This window comes from Xyrauchen texanus, chromosome 32, assembly GCF_025860055.1.
Source record: "Xyrauchen texanus isolate HMW12.3.18 chromosome 32, RBS_HiC_50CHRs, whole genome shotgun sequence".
NCBI classification, from domain to species: Eukaryota; Metazoa; Chordata; class Actinopteri; order Cypriniformes; family Catostomidae; genus Xyrauchen; species Xyrauchen texanus.
The window spans coordinates 26,586,103-26,609,142 of record NC_068307.1 but is presented as its reverse complement, the minus strand read 5'-3'; the positions used below and the strand labels follow the sequence as shown (position 1 = coordinate 26,609,142).

The following is a 23,040-nucleotide window of genomic DNA, read 5'->3' as shown; positions in this document are numbered from 1 at the left end:
GCTGCTACCCCCACGACCCGACTTCGGATAAGCGGTTGAAGATGGATGGATGGATGGATGGATGGATGGATGGATGGATGGATGGATGGATAGATTGACTTTTCTTCTTTTCTTCTATTTGAGCCAATTCGGTCTTTGTTTACAGAAATTCAAATCAGTGCCCCAATGGCCGAAGTGAAAAGTGGTTTAGAATGTGGGGGCACATTTGAGTTAAATTTTCCAGGTGAAATACTTACAGAGGGGTGCCCAAAGTTAGTTCTAAAGTGAATTATTTAAAGGGGATTGTTTTGCTGTAAAATATGTAATACAGTGAAGAGGAAAACATATTAACCCCACCACCAAACCCCAACCCTAAACCTAACCGTTAGTGGACTAAAAATGTATATGTTTTAAATTGAACATTTAAGAAAGGAAAATGTAAACTCCGAATCAAAGTCGTCAATAATTATGTGAACACGATTCATTCGTATTAGTTCTACACTGACACAAACAGGTGTCTCCCAATTTGCTGATGCGTTGCGCTTCAGATCACACCACAGGATAAGATAAACACATCTAGATCAATGCAGATGGTGCTTGTCAGTAATTTGACATGATGGGGCCAATGCCAGTTTACTGGAACATTTGTTCCACTGGAGTGGTGGTGGCGCAGTGGACTAAAGCACATAACTGTTAATCAGAAGGTCCCCACAGCCACCACATTGTCCTAGAGCAAGGCACTTAACTCCAGGTTGCTCCGGGGGGATTGTGCACTGTAAGTAAATTTGGAAGCAACATGGTGACTTCCCGTGTTGCATATAGACTACTCTTAGGATACTTGTATTGTGTTTTTTATTTATTGTTATTTAAAGAAGAACATCCAAGCAGATATGTAACACAAAGTAAAATATTTCAGCATGAAATTAATTAAAACAGCTACAATAGTAAATTACAAATAATAAATTGAGAGTAAAACAGTATTTACAGTTGATATATGAGCCATTTATGAGCCTCAGGTGAACCCAAAGCTACAGTAGATTTTGGATGTTTGATATAGGGTAACATTGGCAACAGAAAGTTTCAAGCTCCTGCCTGCACTAATGCACACAGTGGTCACTTTTAAGAGCCGGCACTTTCTTTGAAAACTGGATTCTGAGTCTGGTGCAAGATTCTCTCAACTGCAACTTGCTGCAATGCTCTTGTAGGGTTCGAGCACTCTGAATAGAGTCATTCTGTGTAAAAATTTGGCCATAGGGGATCTATTTGAGTCGTTGCAAAATAAGCCAGCATCTCTTTAAAATGCTCTCACATAACCACTGAGACACTAATCTCCTTTACTGGGAAAACAATTGACAACTCACAGTATTTGCTTCTTCTTGCGGGTAACCAGGGTAACCCCTCTGACATTACAAACACAGAGCAGCCTCCCTCTAAGAACATCCATTCTATGGGGATGGTCATTTACGTCTTTTCTGTTTCACACTCGGCCAGGATGAATGCTCTGGTTTTCGGAGACTACGCTACATTCTTTAAAAGTTGCTTATTGATGTTGTGGCTAATTTGGAGGGATTTTTTTTTTTTTTGGTCTTGCTTTAGCCAGGAAGAGCAACTTAAGACACATTACAACTGCAAACTTGTCTCTGGCTGTCTATGTTGAAATGAACTCAATTATGATCTCTAAACCCAACTTGAGAAACACAACTTGATGTTGTTCATTCCAATTCTAACTAACACTCCTCTGTCAACAATGACTTACTGTTAGTTTATATTGCATGTACAAATCATTCTGCCATTACCAATATTAAAGTTTACATGTGGATAAATCCATAATTAAATTATTTCATGAAATGTATCCTGCATCACAGAATGGCAGAATAACAGTCTTGAAAAATAACTAACAATAGCGAAAATCTAAACATACCTGTGTATATATATATGTTTGATTGTATTTACAGCATGTTTCTTAACACAAAATTTTATGAAGACAACAACACTACCATAACAAAGCACAGTGCATAAAACACTAGGGGCTCTGTTTTCATGACCAATCTAAGCACAATTTTCATGACAGAGCAAAGCGGATGTGAGTGTGTATGGGGGTGTTTGCTCTATCTATGGTTGTATGTGCACAAACTGAGGGTGTTTGAATGTAAATGAAATGGCTCAAAGTGCAATTTAAAAATTGCTATTTTCCAGATAAATAGGTCATTGCACTAAGACGTTTGAGAAGCACGTCTACTCCCAGCGCAAAGTCTAAACTGAGTTACTGCATATGCAGTTTGGAGATTCTACCAGCAGGGAGTAAAACAGTTCATTTCCAAAACTCTGAAAGTACAGAACATCAAATAATGTCCCTGACAGTAACTGTTGTAGTTACATCTAAACTTTTTAGATGTCATAGTTTATATTTTTCAATTCTTATTCTTAAAATTATTCTTATTCTTCTTGTTATTATTATTTTGTTTAGACTATATTTACAATTTATTTATAATTTATTTATGATAAATATATAAATACAGTATTATACTGGTATTTTTCCACCTGTTGTTTTAGAGTGATTTTTAAGTCACTGCAAAAGGAACTGGTAAAATAATTTGGAGAGGGTAAAATATAAAAATTTTGTTTGATTTTTTTTGACCACTTCATTATTTTGAAGATTTTATAATTTAGTTTAAAGTCTAATTTGAATTCAGAAATATTTTTGGTTAAATTATTTAATGTATCAATAAATGTATTTAATCTTTTAAAACTGACCGGAAGAAGTGAAGTGCGTTCAAAAATCCCTCGATCCACAGCCTAACCTGTAAATCCCATACAATCACTTTACTTGTTATACTAGCCATGATTTGTGTGTCAGTGGATGAAAATTAATAATAACACATTCTCTATTATTTAACGGAGCCTACAGTCTAGATTCAAATCCTGATAATAACCTGAGTATGTCACTGTCATAGAAATAGAACATTCAACAAGGACGCAATTAATGCACAAAAGATAGTAAATCCATACTTCTAATTCATTGTACTGTAATACACAGTCCCGCCGCTCCCTATAAGCACACTATGCAGGCTGCGAAGGGCACCAACTCCCTAGGGGGAACCATCTTACCCTAGGAAGTGATTTTGCCGTAATTTCGCCAAACCCACTTGCACCTAGACTTAACGCATGGTTGCAGAAAAATAGCAAAACTTTGTGGCCATGCAACATACTTTGCACGTAAAATGCTTAGCGCTAACGCTATTAAACTAGGGCCCTAAGAATCATAATCTGGGGTCCAGATTACCATTCTAGAAAACAAACAAACAACTCTTAAGTGGTTTGGTGGACATAGCTGGTTTAAGCTGATTTACTGTAGCTGTTGCCCATAGGGCAAGCTGGTGTTTAGTTATCTAGCTGGCCTCCAAACCTGATCAGATCACCCTAACCCTCTTGGCCAAGCTGGGAAACCAGCTAATCACCATAGGCTGGTTTAAGTAATTTTATTTTACAGCAGGATAGGCATAATTTTATAGTTTCCAATCTCACTGAATGGTACTTTTAAACAGTGATGGACGTTCTCTGGCACAGAACCCTGAATGTTGTGGTGAAATCGTAAAGAAAAACAACAGAGCACAGAAAGTGTGAACAGACACAGTATTGTGTGGGATTAAAGCTAATTAAACATTGGTGTCAGAGGCACCCCTTCGACAAACAGCAACTATTTATCACCCTTTCTTTCTCTCTCTCCCTCTCTCTCTCTCTCTCTCTCTCTCTCAGGCTATCTATGCCACTCCACTTACATTCCTTCTCTCCTGCTTTCTGGTCACTGTGATTATGGACACACAGATATCTTCAGCCATGAGCATACATCATGTAATCAGACTAAATTACTTGAAAATTCCCTACCTGTTTCTCAAAACTCATGTCCTTAGGTGTTACATGGCATTCTCTATAATTATTTTAACAGCACTTGCTCATTATTTTATTAGTATTATGCATGCGCTTTTAATAGATTAGATTAGATTCAACTTTATTGTCATTGTGCAAAATACAAGTACCGAGCCAATGAAATGCAGTAAAGCTTTTATGAAGTCTTACTAATTAAGACATTACATGGTATTTATGTTCTTTATGTTGCAAATTAATTTGTCACACCACAGGACCACTTAAAATGATCTAGTGAAGCCAAAAGGTGTTTAAAAGCAGTGACCATTTTAAAAGTAATGGTGACCAATTACAGTACCTAACATATGCACACATATCTCTTATACATCCAAGATAAAACCTTGATGGTAATAAAAATTAAGTTCATGAACATGTTATATTTCAACTATCCTTCTACAGAACTAAGAGGTAATGTACAGAGTCAGCTGGTTCTTATTAAAACATAAACACCAACAGGATGATCAGGACCTTGAATCAGTGTGGAGGGCTCTTGTATCACCCTGAAAGGGTTCATTTTGTGGTAATGACCAACTGACAGTGAATATTGAAATATTGAAAGAAAGCAGAAAGTGATACAAGAGATATGAAATCGGCACAGTAGAAAGTTATAGTATAAAGTTTAGCAGTCTTTATACAAAATTATAACACGGCTCTCTGAAATACTCGATTGTGATTGGTCAATTGTGCCATCCAGTGGTCTGATATTTCTGAAAAATGACCGCACATTTGAGGACAAAGTAATATTTTACCAGTAACAAGCATATTAAAATCTAATCAATATAAAATGTATATAACATCATACAATATAATATTTGTATGTATTAATTTATTTGACTAGTCGTGTAATAAGCAGGATAATGAGTAGTCAGATGGTCATTTTCTCAATATGAACACCAATCCGACACAAAACGGATTTGGAATTCAGCAGTTTCTGGAGACTCTACAGTCTCTTTCTTCTCACATACTAACATACTCAATCAATACTTCATGTCCATTTAATTATTCCTTTGTGAATTAGCCTTGTAATAAGCAGGATAATCTACAACAAACCAGTCCTTATTTCAATATAAACTGCTTCATGGTGAAGTCTTGACTACGCTGTCGGGGACTGTACATTATCCCTTACTTCTTTTCAAAAGCCACAACTGACCAATCACAGTCAAGTAATCCAGAGAGTGTAACAAGAATATTTATCTGAATGTACTGCTGTGTTGCCTTTGTAAGTGCTGTAACCGAAAGACTCCATTCTTAGTCATGGCCAAAGCTAACCACCAGCTGGGACAACATTAGCTCAATTGACCTGGAACAGCACAAACATTGCAGCTCAAGTACAACACAGAAGTTCTCAACCTTTTTTGAGGATCAGCAAAGAAGGCCAAAGTTGAGACAACAGCCTAAAGAAAGCAATCAGAAAGGATTTATGCAGAGAATTGCTGGCAATAGGATTTAGCTACCTTAGTGAGATGGTTAGTGAATTTTGGATAATTTAAAGTTGATCATATAAAGTGGTGGGTTCTCTCAGCCGATCAACTTCAACTATCTGCTCTAAAGAGATCAAGTCTTCATTTAGTTGGAGAGCTGGATATTTTGCCTTCAAATCAACCTGGGAATTCCTTATTAAGATTTTGGAAATTGTAATTTAAATGTGATATTTTCTTTTTTAATTAAATTAATGCATTGGGTGATTTCCTATTTCTGTAAAAATGTTGCACTTCTTTGCATGCTTCATTTTTCATGCTAGTGCAACAAAATGAAGAGCAAAGAATGTGCGTTAGGTGTGTAATATCTTTATCTTTGCATTTTATCATTCCTGTGCTGCCCATAAAATGCTAGTAATTAAAAAAAAGAAACATCATTTTGACTGATTGCTAATGGTGTACTTTTGTTTTCACAGGAAGAAATTCCTGGAGCCTTAAGAAGGATACCACTGCTGGTGAACAACACTGCAGGAACACTAAGAGGAACTTTTATTACTTTATATTTATTTTCAGAGAAATAACTTATTAATGGAATACTGTATTTATATATTAATGGCATTAAGTTAACTAATAAAAGTATAACAATTTCCACTTTGTATACCTGAATATAATTATCATAAAACCTCAGCAAGTATGAAATATAACACTGTTGATGTTCTTCATTCATTTATACGTGTGCGTATGTGAACTAGCCAGAGCAACATTATATATACACTATATGGAAACTGACAAAAACATGGATTTGATTTGGAAACTGGTGAAATGGAGATTTACTCAAGTTTGGCTTATTCTAGACTCTAAAAAACTAATCAAGGCTATTGTTCCAATAAGAACTATTGGATTGTTGTTTGGTTGTTAGGTTGTTTAAGGCACTTTCCAAGAATAGGGTACAAGAATTGGTGTGTCGTGACTTAAAAAAAAAAAAAGCAATTAAGCCACAAAACCCATGTGAATATAGTTACTTTTCACTTGCTTTAAACACCTGCAATCTTATTCAATTTAGTGAAATTAAAAGACAAAACATAAAAAAAATATTATTGACTTAATTATCAATAAAGTTTGTGTAGAACCCTGTTATTGCATGATTTTCACACAAAAAAAATACATAGAACTGTCACATCATTTGGACCCTTTCTACAGTATAGCAGGGTACTGTTTACTTATTTGTTTATGTTTAGTTAATGTGTATTGATAGGGAATATAAAAATCACAGACATTAGGCTTTTAAAATGTATTCCGGCATGTTACAAATCAAAAATCAAAAATATATATATTTATTTTCACCTCTTGAGGTAAATGAACAACATTTTCTGAAGGTTAAGCATCTAATTTCACTGACACTTTGTTGAAAATAAGTTCAGTTTGACTAATTTAACTTTTTTGTCTTGTATAATTTCTAATCAGTCACCATTCACTTTCATTGGTGCAAATGCACCAATCTTTCAAAACATGAAACATTTTGTAAAAAAAAATAGAATGAGGAACAGGAGGGTTCATAATCCATAAGAAGCAGCATGCCATAGAATAAAGGCATTACTAGTACCTGAGGGTCAGACAGACGAGAGATGTCAGGATACAGGTAGAACTTAATTCCATTAGTAGCACCAGGCAGCGTGATTCCTCGCAAAAGAAGTATCAACAGCATGAAATAAGGAAAGGTTGCAGTGACATACACCACCTGCAGAAGAAAAACAAGGTATATGACCTCTAGTATGAACAAAGGTCATAGTAGTGGTACCCATACTGTAACCAACCACAGTATACAGAAAATATTCTGATCTTTAAATAACAGTTTACCCAAACATTTTAATTCTGTCATTATTTACTTACCCTGTCTGTATGTTATTCACTGAAAATCCTCCGCTGCAGCTCCCAAATCTCATTCTCTATTCTGTCATGTTACATCTGAGAACCCATGCTGCTTGCTGTCAATGACGTCAAACCTGGCAAGCCATGTCAACATATTTTTTAATCTAAATGTGGATGCGATTTCATAGTTTGGAGAAGGGAATTATTTAAATTTCGGTCTATTCCCCACACAAAGCTATCATATGGCTTCAAAAGACAATAGAGCGCAAAGTCAAATGGACTACTTTTATGATTCACTTGTAGTGAATTTGGCATTGTCACTGACTTTGTATGGAAAATCATTGCGTTTCGATTCTTAAAATTGTCTCTTTTTGTTTCACAGAAGATTAAAAATAACAGGTTACAGGTTTCAAATGACATTAGGGTGAGTAAATAATGAGAATTTCCATTTTGGGGTAAAATCAAGCTCCTTTAAAATGAAGTTACTGGGTCAAACCTCATTGTCTGTGATTTGTCTTTCACTGACAATGTAACTTAATGCATGATATGAGGGTACCCTCCTTTGTGAATGCCTAAGATGTGCAAATCAGCTTTATTACTATTATACCTTGTAGTGAAAAGGTTTGAGTGAATGAAGGAGTACACTTAACGTGAAGGGGTTAAGGAATGCTCTGAGGGTCTGCCAGAGGGGGCAGGTTCTGTTCCCAAATGCTTAATTGGATGCAGACTGAAAGAGAGACTCTCAGGGGTGGAAGAGATTCAGCTTTGAACCAGAGGTTTTGATGGAGAAAACACTCTATAGTGCAACATAGCACATAAAAAAGACAAAAATAGAACACCCATGACCACCATGGTCTGTGTTTGTCTATATGATATGATTGTACCCTCTTTTGTGAATTCCTATGATATGCAAATCAGCTTTATTACTAGTATACCTTGTAGTGAAAAGGTTTGAGTGAATGAAGCAGAACACTTAATGTGAAGGGGTTAATGAAAGCTATGAGGGTCTGCCAGAGGGGCCAGGTACTCTTCCCAAATGCTTAATTGGGTACATATTGAAAGAGTGATTCTCAGGGGTTGAAGAGATTCAGATTGAGCCAGAGGTTTTGATGGAGTAAACACTGTGTAGCACAACATAGCACAGAAAAAAGACCAAAATAGAAAAGCCAGACCACCATCAAGTTGTGACATGTCAACATAATGTTCACAGTCTTGAATTATTACCAAGTCTCTACCAACCAGCATAAGAGTTTTGTCTCCTAAGACACATGGAGGTTTGTTTCCTTAGTGCATTCAGGCCATCTGCATTAGAACATCACGGCTTCTTTACTGCACATTCAAGTTCTAGGACGTAAAATGTTTTTGCAAAAAGCCATTCATGGTACACAGAAATGAGTTCAACATTTTGAAGCCCTTTCAGCTGTGTGAACAAAACCACTCTTGGGGGCAGCACTAGGTTCTTATTTCTCTGGCATCCAGTCAAGACCATACGAGGACAAGACAGGGTTTGGACACAAAAGCTTCTACCCTGCTTCTCTCTAGAAGGAGCCCAACTGGGTTGTGTTGGCACTGTGGGAAAATGTGTGGCGTAGAAATATACAATTACCAATAAAACTGACCTGGATAATTTACTGTACCAAATGACAACAAACATGTCTTTACATTGGTTATACTATATATCACCCATTGAGCCACTTTCTGTTAATAAAACTTCAAACATAAGACAGGAAGCTCTTTTCTCCTAAGCTGAAAAATGTTTCCTTAAATTAACAGTTTACTCCCCAAATTATATCATCATTTACTCCACCCTGTGTTCTTTCAAACTCATATGACGTTCTTCTATGGGGCACAAAAATCAGACTGATGCCTCAGTCACCATTCACTTTCATTGTATGGAGAGAAAAAAGAAGATACAATATAAATGAATGGTGATTGAAACTAACAATTACATTTTGTGGGGAGAAAAATACAGTAACATTTTGCATATTAAATCATTTATTTATCTTATGCCAAAATGCAATGAATTACTTAACCAGGTCTTTATGAACAAAGTATTAAGCTCAGTATTAAGCCTGCATAACAAATTCTGTGTGTGTGTCCATTTTCAGAAAGGATATCCTTTAATCCAAATGCACCTCACAGTTTGAAATCGGCAAAACTCGACCAGCGCACTAATTCACACCCTTTTCAATTAGTCTCGTAAAATGATTACATATCCATACCCAAAAACCATAGCCACTGCAATAAGCCAATCCCCCCGCTTGGCTTTCAGATATATGCGTGTGTGTTTTTTCTGAATGAACAGACCAATGTTTAAACTCGCCATGAGATTTTGAAATGCTGACTCTCTTCCAACTCTCCCTGGTCAAACATTTAAGCCCTGCATTCACAGGTCAACCCCATGCCACAAATCTACCGCTGGCTTATGGGAGAATCACAAACCGCAACAAAAGACCTGTGGGCGAAAAGATTAGCAAATTTTCTGAATGCTGTGATCTGTATAGCGGTCAAAGGAGAGGAAGAACGCAGTTTGCTGTCTGCCAGACATAATTCCTCACAGGAGAGAAGAGGCGAGTGAAGCAACTCTGCATGCTCCTCATGAACGCTCTACTTTCCCCCTGTGAATACAGAAATCAATCTTGGACAGGCTGCTAAAGCCTCAGCATGAAGGAGCATTCTTTCCCCTTACTTCATGGCCACACAAAAGCTACTTCAGGAGATATAGGCCTTGCTGCCGAGCTCTTTTCTCCTGGATCTGTATAATGTGAACCCATTTATTTTTCCCCACACATCCCGCTTCCTTTCTTTGCACTTTCTTTCTGCCTCATTGAGTCCGTTAGACTTTCTTAAAGGCTGCTGGAAGAATAGAATCCAGAGGAAGGCTAGTGACTGAGTTTTAGAGATTGGCAGAGGGACACAGGGCTTCATAATGCAGTGGATTGTGGGTATAAGGCGAAGGTAGAGGAAGGCCAGAGTTGGAAATGGAAGGCCATTTCGCAGTCCAGACACAGGAATAATGCAAGCTGTTTGTTTTCCAAAGGCACTGATGAGTAGGTTGGTTTGAGTTTACCAATAAACCGCTTGGTTATTGTTAGGATGCACCTTTGTTCAACTATGTTTCCGTTTACTTTTGAACCACTGCCACTTTCTGTTCAATGGACTTTTTGAATTCCTGACAGTCTGATATGCAAGTAAGTAGTTTTGATAGCTGACATTCTCTCCGTCTAAAGCCAAAAGATGACAGCCACAAAGTACAAATGTCTTCTTAAAGAGCTTTATGCAGATAATGTTCGCATGTGAGTCCATTTCAATTGCTAATCAAGTAATTGCTAATACCAGTTGTATCTTCACAGTGGTGCAGGTTAGCACATTTTTAGCATTCCACATTTCAAACTGGCGCTGGTGACATCATTTGCAAGGATGGAATTCACGTCTCAATCACCCAATAGATTCCATGCTGAACAGAATGCAAAACTTTAGGGTGCTATGTTTCCCTATTCATCAAAGTCGCTCATTGAGACATCTCTAACTCATCCTCTAACTCTTTGGTTAATGTCTGCACACATTCTCAAACAACCATTTTCTGGTCACTAGACCTTTTGTTTTTACCTTTCCAGTTGATTTGGGACCTTTCCAAATGCAGAAATAGCATATGACCCAGGCTATAGCAAGACAGATAGCAAGTTCCCAGCGAAGACTGCCGATTTCTTCAATTCCAGAGGATATGCTGAGAACACGGCGTCTAGGAAAAAACACATTTAGAAATTAATAACTTTTTTCTGTAGTGATCCTATACAAGAACACAAGCCAAGTGGACAACTACACTGCAAGGTGACTTGATCATATGAGCATGCTTTTATACTTCAACTGAGCTTCTCAAGGATGGCTCAGTGCTTAAAACATTATTCTTTTTAACCAACAAAGCTCTAAATAGCACCAGCTCTATACGGGACTACAATTAAATTCATTACCCTGGTTGGCAATTTTATTCAACTCCGCTCCTGAAGGGCTACTGTCCTGCACAGTTTAGCTCCAACTCTAACGAACATACCCGATCAAGCTCATGAAAATCTTTAGGATAACATACATAATTATTGGCAGGTTTGCGAAAGCAGGGTTGAACTGTGGCCCTCCAGGACTGGAGTTGAGTAGCCCTGCTGTACAGTTTCAATGAATTACACAAAACCCATTGCATTTTCTGATACACTTTCTGCAAAATGCAATGACCACATAGCTGAACTAAATTGGCATGCATCAAAATGACAAAATGTTCTTACTTCCAAGATGCAAGAATGCCCATACTGAACTATCTGCCCTAACTTTAAGATGGTCTGAAGTTTTGTTCAGCATTGACTGCCTGTGACACAATGATATATGCTTGCAAGATAGTGAGGAGAAGACAAAATTCTCTTTCTTGCACTGCCATTTATCATCTTTGACATGTTCTTGGGTGACATCCACTGCCTACACCATGCCCCCTTTGAATAAACCTTCCCCATTCAAGCTCACAACTGTACTTGTCTACATGCACGAACTGTCTAACAGCTATGGCCTGACTGCTTCCTCTAGATCTTGCCTTGGATATGTAACAGAAATTCTGTGCAAAAAAACAAACAAGCCAACTGCGGCCACATTTGTGTCCATACCATTCCAAGCTGTGCAAGTGCCCTTTTGATACTTGTTGACAACAGCAAAGCAAAAAGAATGACAAATTATGATTGATAAAGGTTACAGTTTTCCATGAATAGTAGGCAGTGGTCAATGGCTCTACATATGAACTGTGCCAAAAGTTGCCAGGTAAGCCAGCATGTCACTTGCTTTGAATTGTTGGTGAGTTACAGGTTTCATATTTTTTTAGGAATTTTCCCATAATCAGCTGCAAAATTCTGATTTCTGTATAAAAATGTACAATAAGACTATATACTTACTCCCAAAACTCAATGACTGGTGATGTGGCATATGGGTTGCTGAGGTTGGCAATGCTTTCATTGTTGAAGTCCACACAGTTTTCTAGAATGCATTTATTATAATGGTCAGGTTTTTTTAAATTATAATTTATGCACCAAAATTAGAATAGATCTGTGCTAGTACTTGCATATCTACAGTCATGGTAGTTATGAATTCTCATTTCCAATTTCACAAAAAACAAACAAAAAAAACAATAATCATATTTATGAATGTTACATATACTCTGCATACTGTACTCTACACTTTTAAGCATTCTGCATCTGCCATTCCAACAAAACGGTTCAAATACTGGTGTATATTTTACATTACATGGATATTGTGTATTACAGTATGTGTATAATATGCATAGTGATTATATTGTCTATTCTGTGCATCTTGTATATTGTCTTATTGTATGCTGTTACTAGATGACTGTAATGTTCTTGGAGCATGCACCCAAAGCTATAACTCACTGTTACACTCGTGTATGTTGTAGTGACTATAAAGGGATTTGAATTTGATTTATTTTCAAATACACCAACCCGTGTTCCAGTAGTGACCACATGATGCCCAGGGCAGCTCTGTTGTAAAGCAGTTGAACAGGTAGAAAATAGCCCAGGCCAATATGACCACATAGTAAACATTCAGATGAGCTTCAATGACTTGGGTCGCATAGCCAATGCCTACAAAAAATCAAAAAGATATACAATTTACTGTATGATGACAGGAAATAATGCAGTTTTTGCAAATCTTCATAGTTCTTAAGATTGCATATGTTCAGCGCAATCAGTAAAAATGAATCAATATTATTTTAAAATTCAATGAGTGTACAAGGCCTTACCTTCAAAAAGTGGGCAGACCTTTCGCCAACATGTGATGCCCCCCTCACTAGTGAACTGACCCAATGCTGTTTCCAGGAAGAAGACTGGGATACCACAGCAGATGAAGAATATGACATACGGCACAAAGAAAGCTCCTAAAACAGACACAGAGAGTTATGAGGCCCATGGATATCCATTTAACACATACTGTTTCATTAAATAATTAATGAAAAGCCAAACAAACCATAACCTAGATGTATGTGGTTGACATAAAATCATAAATCTGCATCTGAGAGTGATGAATCAATGAATTAGCTTAATTAGCTGTCAGATGTTTTCAGGCCTTGTGGTTTTAAAGGTGCAACCACACTGCAACAAGTGGTGGTGTCTCTCTATAAATATTGATGTTCTAAAGCTGTATTGTTTGATCAGCTGGATGCAGGGTCGCAACTTCCTGTTGTATAATTTTCTGACTTCTGTCATATATAATTATCATCAGGAGGGGGAAGTACATGTAGCTGGCTTTTGTTCACATTCAACTTCATTATTAGAGCATTTTATGTGATGAAATTTACATCCATCCACAGCTTCACAATTATGCTTTAAAACACAATATTTGTAATCAATCAAATAAACTTACTCTTCTAACCCAATTACAATTGCCCTAATATTATAACATTAATTATATATTTAACTTTCTACTGTATATTTTCCAAATGGTCCTTAACTAAGTCTTGTTGGTTAAATGGAGGGGGTCTAGATACCATCGAGATACCATCTGAGATACCATCTAGATACCATCGAGATACCATCTCGATCCCATGGTACTGCCACTACCTTTAGAGAGGGATCTGATTGATTAACTTCATGTTATCATTGTTATTGGGGTTTTCTGATGGAGATATGCATGGTCTAACATGCATGGAGTGGTGGTGGTGTAGTGGTCTAAGCACATAACTGGTAATCTGGTAATCAGAAGTATGTTGGTTCGAGCCCCACAGCCACCACCATTGTGTCCTTGAGTAAAGCACTTAACTCCAGGTTGCTCCAGGGGGATTGTCCCTGTAATAAGGGCTCTGTAAGTCGCTTTGGATAAAAGCGTCTGCCAAATGTGTAAATCTAAATGTCTAACCAAGTACATGTTTCATGGAGGATTTTATTTAACGTAATTTGAAAGGAGTAGATTCAAGTGTGACATTGTCGAGGTAGAATAGAGGTTGAACGGGGATGAATGAATGATCTCCTACCTCCACCGTTCTTGTAACACAGATATGGGAACCTCCAAACGTTGCCAAGGCCGATAATCTCTCCAGCCACTGACAGCACAAACTCAACCTTATTATTCCACTGCCCCCTCTCATTCACCACTTTCTTATCATTGCTGCGCACCGCGCTCGGGTTCAACGCCTCGGGATCCATCGTGTCTTCTGCTTTTCCATTGATTATGGGAATCGTCTTTTCGGCTGTCATGCCGTCCTAACAGCCTAGAAAAAATGGATTACACCTGGAGATGAACAACATGCAATGGAAATGAAACTATCTTTTTCGAGTTGTCAAGAAGTTTGTGCGTCGATAAACAGCTAGACGGTGAGCAACTGAATGGAACAGAACGCAGAGGTCCCATGGCGTTTGTGCTGATTAAAATTGATGCGTTCTATTAGCTCGTATCGCATCTTTTGTTATTATTATTATTATTATGACAGCGTTCCACTTTGTCGAGTCGAGTTTTTCTTGATCATGGCAACGTTCCAATTTGTTGTGTCACGTCTTTGTTGAATATAATTTGTCACGCCATTTCTTAGTTAAGTAATTTTTATTTTTATTACACTTTTCACAATAGACATCGTTTCAAAGAAGCTTTACAGAAAAAGGTTTGAGTTGAATATAATAGGAACGTTCTAATTTGTCACCTCGTTGATTATATTGCGATACAATTTGTCGCGTACAATGGATAACGGTAAAGCGCGCAACAGCGGAGCGCAGGACTATATTATCTCTATGCTAATCCAGCGTCTTCAAAGTGACGCGCGTCAAGTCACAAATTCAATTAGACAGGGTGTGACACAAGACTTAACAGAGTTTCTGCTCTGATAAACCCCACATTCATGAGTACTCACTCCCCCAGAGAGCTGAAGCTGATGAAGATATAGGACTTACCGGTAAAGGTGGAACAGTAACCCTCCTTAGATCTCCCGATAACCACCTGCTTTAATAGATGATTCAATATGAGCTCATTTAAGAGAGAAAAAAAAAAAAAGAAGAAGAAGAAGAAATGTGAAAATCTGTGACTGTGACAGTGGGCAACCTACAACTGCTGTGATCAGAGCCCCTGATCTGATGTCCAACGCCTCTCATTGGAAAATAGCCATGTGTCCAATACCACTGGAGTCTACCTCACACTACAGCTCACACCTCCTCAAAACATTACACACTGAGGAAGAAACTCAGTAATAATAATAACGTTTTATTATTTATCGTTATTTTTGGTTGTCATTGATTTTTTTTTTAAATATATTTATACAGTATTTAATATAAATGAGATGCTTTAATCTATTAATTGTTTGTTCATAATTATTATTATTAGTTGCTTATTTTTATTGTAATTTACTGTCATTGGTTGGTTGTAATGTATACATTTGTTCAGATTTTTCTTTTTAATTAATTAGTTTGTTTCTTTATTTTAGGTAGCTTTTTATTGTTATTTTCAGTATTTTTTCCCCTCTGTTTCTAACAGCATTAGGCTGACCCTATAACTTACGGTCTACCATTATAAAGGTTGGGAACTGATACTGGCAGCCCTTCAACAGTAAAGATGAATTCAGCCATATAAGAGTTAGTGAGGTGTTTGTGCTCTATCTTAGTTCACAAGTGCCTAAACTCTCTTTTGTTTTTAATATTACAAGCTTTGTTTGTTAATGTTTACTATTAAATACAATGTAAAGCAACTATTTTGACAAGTTAAATTTGTCTGAATTAGAATTGCTGTAACATTGAATATAGGCTCAAAAGGTTTCAATTGTAAAAATCTTATTGTATTTTACATTGTATACTCTGGGGAAAAGGCTGTATGTTCCTTATCAACGGGCTTCATTCACTCACACTATCTTGACATAGTCTGGTGACTTTAGCCTGAAGCTGCAAGCTGCTACAAATGTTTTCTTCATTCACCCTAATGAGTCTCATGAATATTTTTTCACACCCGCTTGCTTGGTCTCTCAACAGAAAGAATTGCTTGGATGGCGGGAAGCTTTTTGCTCCCCTAGTGTTCTGAGTAGCATGGAAAAGAGTGACCGTGGCACTATACACCCCTCAATTAAGGGTCAGTTGTCATTTAAAGCTGAATAAGGCAGGACACTGCATAGAGAAAGGCCACCAAAGATGCTGGCAAAGACTCCCTTGAGACACAACTTGCTGATTTCTGCATTTATGCTTCTTCGTATGTACCTTCAATGTAAAATTACTTATTTTCTTGAGCTAAATAGTGATACTTAAATTCTTACTGTTAGACTTTGTATCATATTTGCCTTGTAGATTTTAATTCATGGGCATTTGGACATATTTTTTTATTTGATTAAATAACCATTGATGATACAATCAATTACCTTACCACTCGTGACTCAATCATAAATCATAATCATTTCCAAAAACACATGTCTCTGTGAATTCCAATATTTTTTTTAAATAATTTATGATCTCCCATATCTAAGAATATACTGTATGTATCGTACTCAGTTCTCAAAAATGTAATATTTATAAAAGAAAAAGTTCATATTTAAATCAAAGTCAAGTTACTGTAATTTCTCTCCTGCATGTGAAACAGTGTCAGTATTGCCCTGCAGTGTGACATGCTACATTTGATCTAAAACAAATAATCAAATTATTTTATAATTATATGTTGTTGTTGTCATGACTTTATTATTTGAGAGACTATATTACATATTTTTGCTATAAAAAATATAATTGTCACAGTAGACAGTAGACAAGTAACCTCCAAAAAGCTAAATGGTGATTGAAATTGGTGCAACATCTTTAAAGAAACAGTGAACCTAAAATTCATTTCCTCTCACGTTCAGTCATTATATAATATATATAATGATATATATATATATATATATATATATATATATATATATATATATATATATCAAGACCACTCTCTCTCAAAATAATTATTCAAATTACAAACAAATTCTAAAATTGTGCTACATGTATGCAATAACAACCAACAATTGTAAAATGTATGGCTCAAAAATGATATATATTATAATGTATATCTAAGCCCAAAAATGCTATAGTATATATATATATATATATATATATATATATATATATATATGTATGTGTGTGTGTGTATATACTGTATATATATATATATATATATATATATATATATATATATATATATATATATATATATATATATATATATATATTAGTATGAGACATACATTTGACAATTGTTTTTTTTTTTTTGTGATCAACTCTTTATTGTCTTTAGAAATAAAATAACATCCACTCAAACAAACAGACAGGGAAGGGGGAGCAACAGACATATTATCAATAATTTAACAATATGAAAGGAGGAGAAGAAAAAAAAAAATAATCTTTATATAGTCATTCCTTTATATAGTCCAATATGTTGGAAGAAAAACGTTGCCATGCATCAATGGTACTAGGTTTAGCCTTGTTAATTCGTGCTGTTGTACATTCACAAGTCCCTATTTTGTGGAGGCTATGAATCCAATATGTTTCTGCACACATGTGCGGAGTAAACCAGTTCTGTATTATTGTCTTCTTTGCCACCGTAAACCCAGCAAACAACATTCTTTTTTGCAATGAACTTATACAGGAGTCAGAATCATCATTAAGAAGACATAAACCTGGATTAGACATGTAGTCAATTTGTAGCAAGGAGGACAAGACCAAGTTTACATTAGCCCATAGACTGACAACAATTGGACACTCCCAAAACATATGAAGAAAAGTACCTGACGATACAGTGTTACAGATATGACAGTTATAAGTTGATTGCAGTTTCATTTTGAACCTCTTGTAAGGGGTTATGTATGCTAAATGGATGACTTTGAAATGGATAAGACGATGGGCCAAGTTTTTAGAAGTTAAGATTAGATTAGACCACACCCTCTCCCAGTCGACAGTTAAATTAAAATCAGATAATTCACGATTCCAGATAGATTTAATAGAAAGAGGCTTTGCAATGTGATCATTAAGTTTACTATATATTAAAGAAACGGAAGGCCGACCAGAGGATGGTGCGATCCAATCCCACATAGGATGGGAGGAAATGGGGGATGCCCAGGGAACTCCATATGCCTTGAGAGCTGAGCGTAGCTGAAGACAAAATATGAGGATGCTGGTAAACAAAACTTAGTTCTTAGTTCTTGAAGCCTGCAGAGTCCCTGGTTATCAAATAAATTGCCACATGTGTTTATGCCAAATGAAGACCAAGAAGGCTGAACCAATGGCTGATTTCCACATAAAAAATTAAAATTGTGCCATAAGGGTGTGTTGCTACAAAATTTGAAAGGTCCTCCCATCAAACGTTCAACCCTTTTCCACATCCTAATAGAATTGGCCACAACCGGGCCGAATTTGTACTTATTTTTATTTCCTGTACCAGCAAATAGAATATCTTGGAGCCTATGTGGTTTGACCTTGTCAGCTTCAATTTCTCTCCATGGAACTTTGGATTGAGAATCTTAAGAATCTATATTACTGGTCATACCAACTTAAAGCCTTAAGTTGGAATGACCAGTAATATAATTCAAAATTTGGCACAGCCAATCCTCCTGAAAGTCTAGGATGCTGCAATGTGGCTAGTTTTATTCTGGGTCGTTTACCATTCCAGATAAACTGGGAAAGTATGGAATTGATCTCCTTAAATAACCTGAAGGGGGGGAAAGCGGCAGCATAGAAAAAAAAAATTAAGCCGAGGTAATAAATTCATTTTGACTGCGGAGATTCGGCCTTGAAGAGAGACTTTAAGATTATTCCATCTTTGAGTATCACTCTTGATCTTGCCTAAAATGTTATTAAAGTTGTCCCTGGCAATCTTATAGATGTTTTTATATATGGTAATACCCAGATAGATGAAAGAATCTTTAATAGGAATGAATGAGGGGATAGGATAATTAACCTTAACATTGTTAATTGGCATTAAAGCAGATTTGGTCCAGTTTATCTTGTATCCCGATAAACTACTAAAGCGGTCGAATTCCTTAATTATACCGGTTATTGACATATCAAAATTATCTAAATATAAAATAATGTCATCCGCATATAACAAAATAATATAATTATGGTCGTGAATCTTAATCGGTGTTACTTCAGATTTCCTAATGGCTTGCGCTAGTGGTTCAAGGGATAAACAAAACAACGAGGGGGAAAGTGGGCATCCCTGCCTCGTTCCTCGCTGTAGAGGGAATGGGGGGGGAAATAATATTACCAGTTACGACTGATGCCTCAGGTGAGTGGTAAAGTGTCTTAATCATAGAGCTGTAATGTTCACCAAAACCAAAACATTGCAGAACTACCCACATACAGTCCCACTCTAGCCTGTCAAAGGCTTTTTCTGCGTCGAGTGAAAAAACCGCACAAGGGCTCGGATGGGCGTCTGCAAAATCCAGAACATGAAAAAGTCGACGCATATTATCGGATGCGTGACGCCCTTAATAAAACCGGTTTGGTCCTCCTTAATTAAGCTATGGATTACTTTCTCCATGCGAGAGGCAAGAACTTTAGCATAAACTTTTAAATCGCATGAGATGAGTGATATTGGTCTATAATTGGAGCAATCTAGCAGATCTTTCCCCTTTTTAAGAAGCAATGATATCAAAGATGTTTTTTGATCCCTATGAAATGCCCCGTGCTCAATTGCAAAATTAAACCAATTAAGCATGTGAGTCCCTACCAAATCCCATATTTCTAAATACAATTCAGGAGGGATGCCATCTAGGCCTGGTGACTTGCCCTTTTGAAGACTTTTTAGTGATTCGTGGCGCTCCTCCAAATTTAACGGGGCCTTCAAAGAGTCTTTATCCATCTGTGAGATCCGAGGCAGGTCTAATTTACCTAGATACTCTTTGCAAATCGACTCATCCAAATTAGTTTCGGCTTTGTATAAATTTGTGTAAAAATCTTGAAATATGTCATTAATTATCACATGATTCGTGGTGAACTGATCATCCGAAGATTTTATTGCACTGATAAATGCCTTAGACTCGCATTCCCTCAACCTGAGGGCCAATAAGTGGCTAGGTCTCTCCGATTCGAAATAATATTTTTGTCTAGTTCTATGTATAATAAACTCTGCCTTTGATTGTGAAAGTAAATCATATTCTTCTTTTAAGGAGGACAATCGTGTAGCTTGTTGATCAGAAAAACGTTGTTTTTGTAAGTTTTGTAATGATTGGATCTTACTTTCTAATTGTGTAAACTGGCTGGTTTTCATTTTGGCAAGAGTAGAAGAAAAAGATATACAGAATCCTCGTATAGCACATTTAGTTGTTTCCCACAATATTTGAGGGTCTACATCGCGAGAAGTATTAATTCCTTTGTATGATCTTTTAGCGAGTTAATGAACATCTGATTACTTAGTATTGATGTCTTAAAACGCCATCTAGGGGCCTTGGTCTTAATGTTGGAAAGGTGAACATTACACAAAACTGCAGAGTGGTCAGACAATAAAATTGGTAATATAGAGATAGAGGAGTTAGACAAAATTAGAGATGGGCTGAGAAATATGTAATCTATCCTAGAGAAAGTCTTATGTCTGTTAGAAAAAAAAAGTAAAGTCCTTAGATGTAGTGTTTTGAATTCTCCAAAGATCGATTATATTAAGTTCAGTGATAAATTTATTCAATAACTTGGAAGATGGGTTAGCTGTTGTATCCGGGTGAGATTTATCCAATGCAGGGTTTAAGATGGCATTAAAATCACCACCCACCACTAAATGACAATCAGTCTGCTCAAGCAATGTATAGGAAATATTCACGAAAAATGCACTGTCTGCCTCATTCGGGCAGTAAATGGAGGCCAGTGTTAACCTGTCATTATGTATTTTGCAACGTATAAAAACAAATCTACCTTCATCATCATTCCCGGTAAGCTCAATAGTTATATGTAACTTCCTTTCGACTAAGATAAGAACCCCTTAGTTTTATTAAGAGCACAGGAGAAGGCTGCCAATTTATAATACTTGTTTTGAAACGTGCCACATCACATTGTTTTAAATGGGTCTCCTGTATCGGGGCACAGGAAATCGATTTACTGTGCAAATATTCTAATATGCGGGTACGTTTAATAGGAGAATTTAGACCATTCACATTCAGTGATAAGATATTCAGAACCTGCATTGTATATTCGCAATGCTAAGCAGATTATGTCTAAGTGAAGAGAAACGAAAGCAATGCCATACAGTAAGTGACATGTAAACGTTCATATCCTAAATTCCAATCCATCTAGATGCATAATTATTTGAAAAGAGAAGCAAAATAAATAAAAGTAAAAGTATTTATGTCTGTTGGAGGGAATGGAAAACAATAAGTGAAAGGAACGACAAACAACTATGTACAAAAACCAAAACAGACCGCACATTACCGAGAATGTAGGCCTGCATGAACAACAAAAACAAATTTTGATACGTGACCAACCCACTTCAACGCAAGACATGTCCCCAAAAGGCCCACAGAGCCAAAACCATAATGATCGAACCTACTCTCCATTAGCCCGAAGGAGAAAGAGAAGAGAAAAAGAGGAAAAGAAAATAATAATAATAAATAAAATTGCTGCATTATTGTTTACCAGCCAATGGACAAGCGTACAAGACAAGGAAGACAAGACTTCAAAATAAGATAAAATGAACAAGTGTCCATGGCCAGCTTGCTGTTGTCCTCTTTAGGGCATTTAAGATCACCACAAACCTCGTCGTTAGGTTCTCCTAGTTGAGCTGAAGGAATGGAGATGATAGCCGTTGCATTCCCGTTGCTTTTTAGAGCTGCAGAATACGTCTTTTTCTGTGACAATGAGTTGACAAAATCCTCCGCTTTTTGAGGAGAGTCGAACATCATCTGCTCACCCTTGTGCCGTAGTTTAATTGCCGCCGGGTAGGTGAGGAAGGGCTGGAGACCGAGTGCAGTCATCTTCTTCAAGACTGGATTAAAGCTCTTTCTCTTGGTAGTTGTGGCAGGGTTAAAGTCGGGAAAAAATAATAGTGTGACATTGTCCTGCTTATATTTCACCGGATATGCCTGCCGAGCACCCTTCAGGATCGCCGATCTGTCATGCCATCTTAGTACACGGAATATGAGAGTACGTGGCCGATCAGAGTTTTTTCTTCCATCATACATGCAATGGACACGGTCAATCTCAATGTCGCGGCCTTTCAGTGAAGGGATCCATTTGGAAAGATTAGCTCTAAGGAAGCCGGCTGTATCTGGGCCTTCCGCCCCCTCCGGCAACCCCACCAGTTGTACATTATTTCTCCTGCTCCTGTCTTCAATGTCTGTAATTTGTTTGGTAAGTTGTTCTATCTAATTTCTTACATTTGTGACTGTCCTCCTATCCTCACGTGCAGCTACCTGAACGGAATCGACCCGGTCACGTGTCTGTTTTGCCGTGCTGGCTAACTTTCCAAATTCTGCTTTTAGCTCTTTAACAGAATCATTGGTCATTTGCATATTCAAATGTAGGTCACGTAGTGCTGGGGTCAATACCGAGTCAATCACTTCTCTAACTGCCGAAGCCACAACCGAATCCAGAGTGCTTTGTTGCTCTTTGAGCGCTAGCTTGATACCGTTAGCTATTGCAGCGTCGAGATCCTCTCTGGAGATGGCGGAATCTTTTAATTTTTTCTTTATTGGCGATTGCTCAACCTCTCTTTTACGGCTGTCTTTGACTGCTGTAGTACTCATAATGGACTAGATAAAAAAAAATCTATTGACAGGATCTATTGACAGGATTATACAATATTTGACAAAGTGAGCAGAGCGAAGGACTATGCGTGCATTGCTGCCGAAGGGTCACGCGATCCTCCCATTTGACAATTGTTGATTGTTATTGCA

General features: G+C 37.0%; 1 protein-coding gene across 3 annotated transcripts in view; it reads right to left on the bottom strand.

The window, feature by feature from the left end:
- LOC127625695 (sodium- and chloride-dependent GABA transporter 3-like) overlaps positions 1-16,755 on the bottom strand; it is a 48,412-nt gene extending 31,657 nt beyond the window's left edge. The window contains exons 1-8 of one of the 3 annotated variants that reach the window (XM_052101043.1): positions 15,268-16,755; positions 15,116-15,164; positions 14,206-14,442; positions 12,979-13,113; positions 12,680-12,820; positions 12,119-12,200; positions 10,800-10,932; positions 6,925-7,059 (exon numbers count right to left, since the gene is read on the bottom strand). In XM_052101043.1, the coding sequence (XP_051957003.1) occupies positions 6,925-7,059; positions 10,800-10,932; positions 12,119-12,200; positions 12,680-12,820; positions 12,979-13,113; positions 14,206-14,428 (849 nt within the window). In that variant the 5' untranslated portion in view covers positions 14,429-14,442; positions 15,116-15,164; positions 15,268-16,755. The other 2 variants (XM_052101042.1, XM_052101044.1) reach the window with 2 other exon arrangements.
- Positions 16,756-23,040: the final 6,285 nt, after the last annotated feature.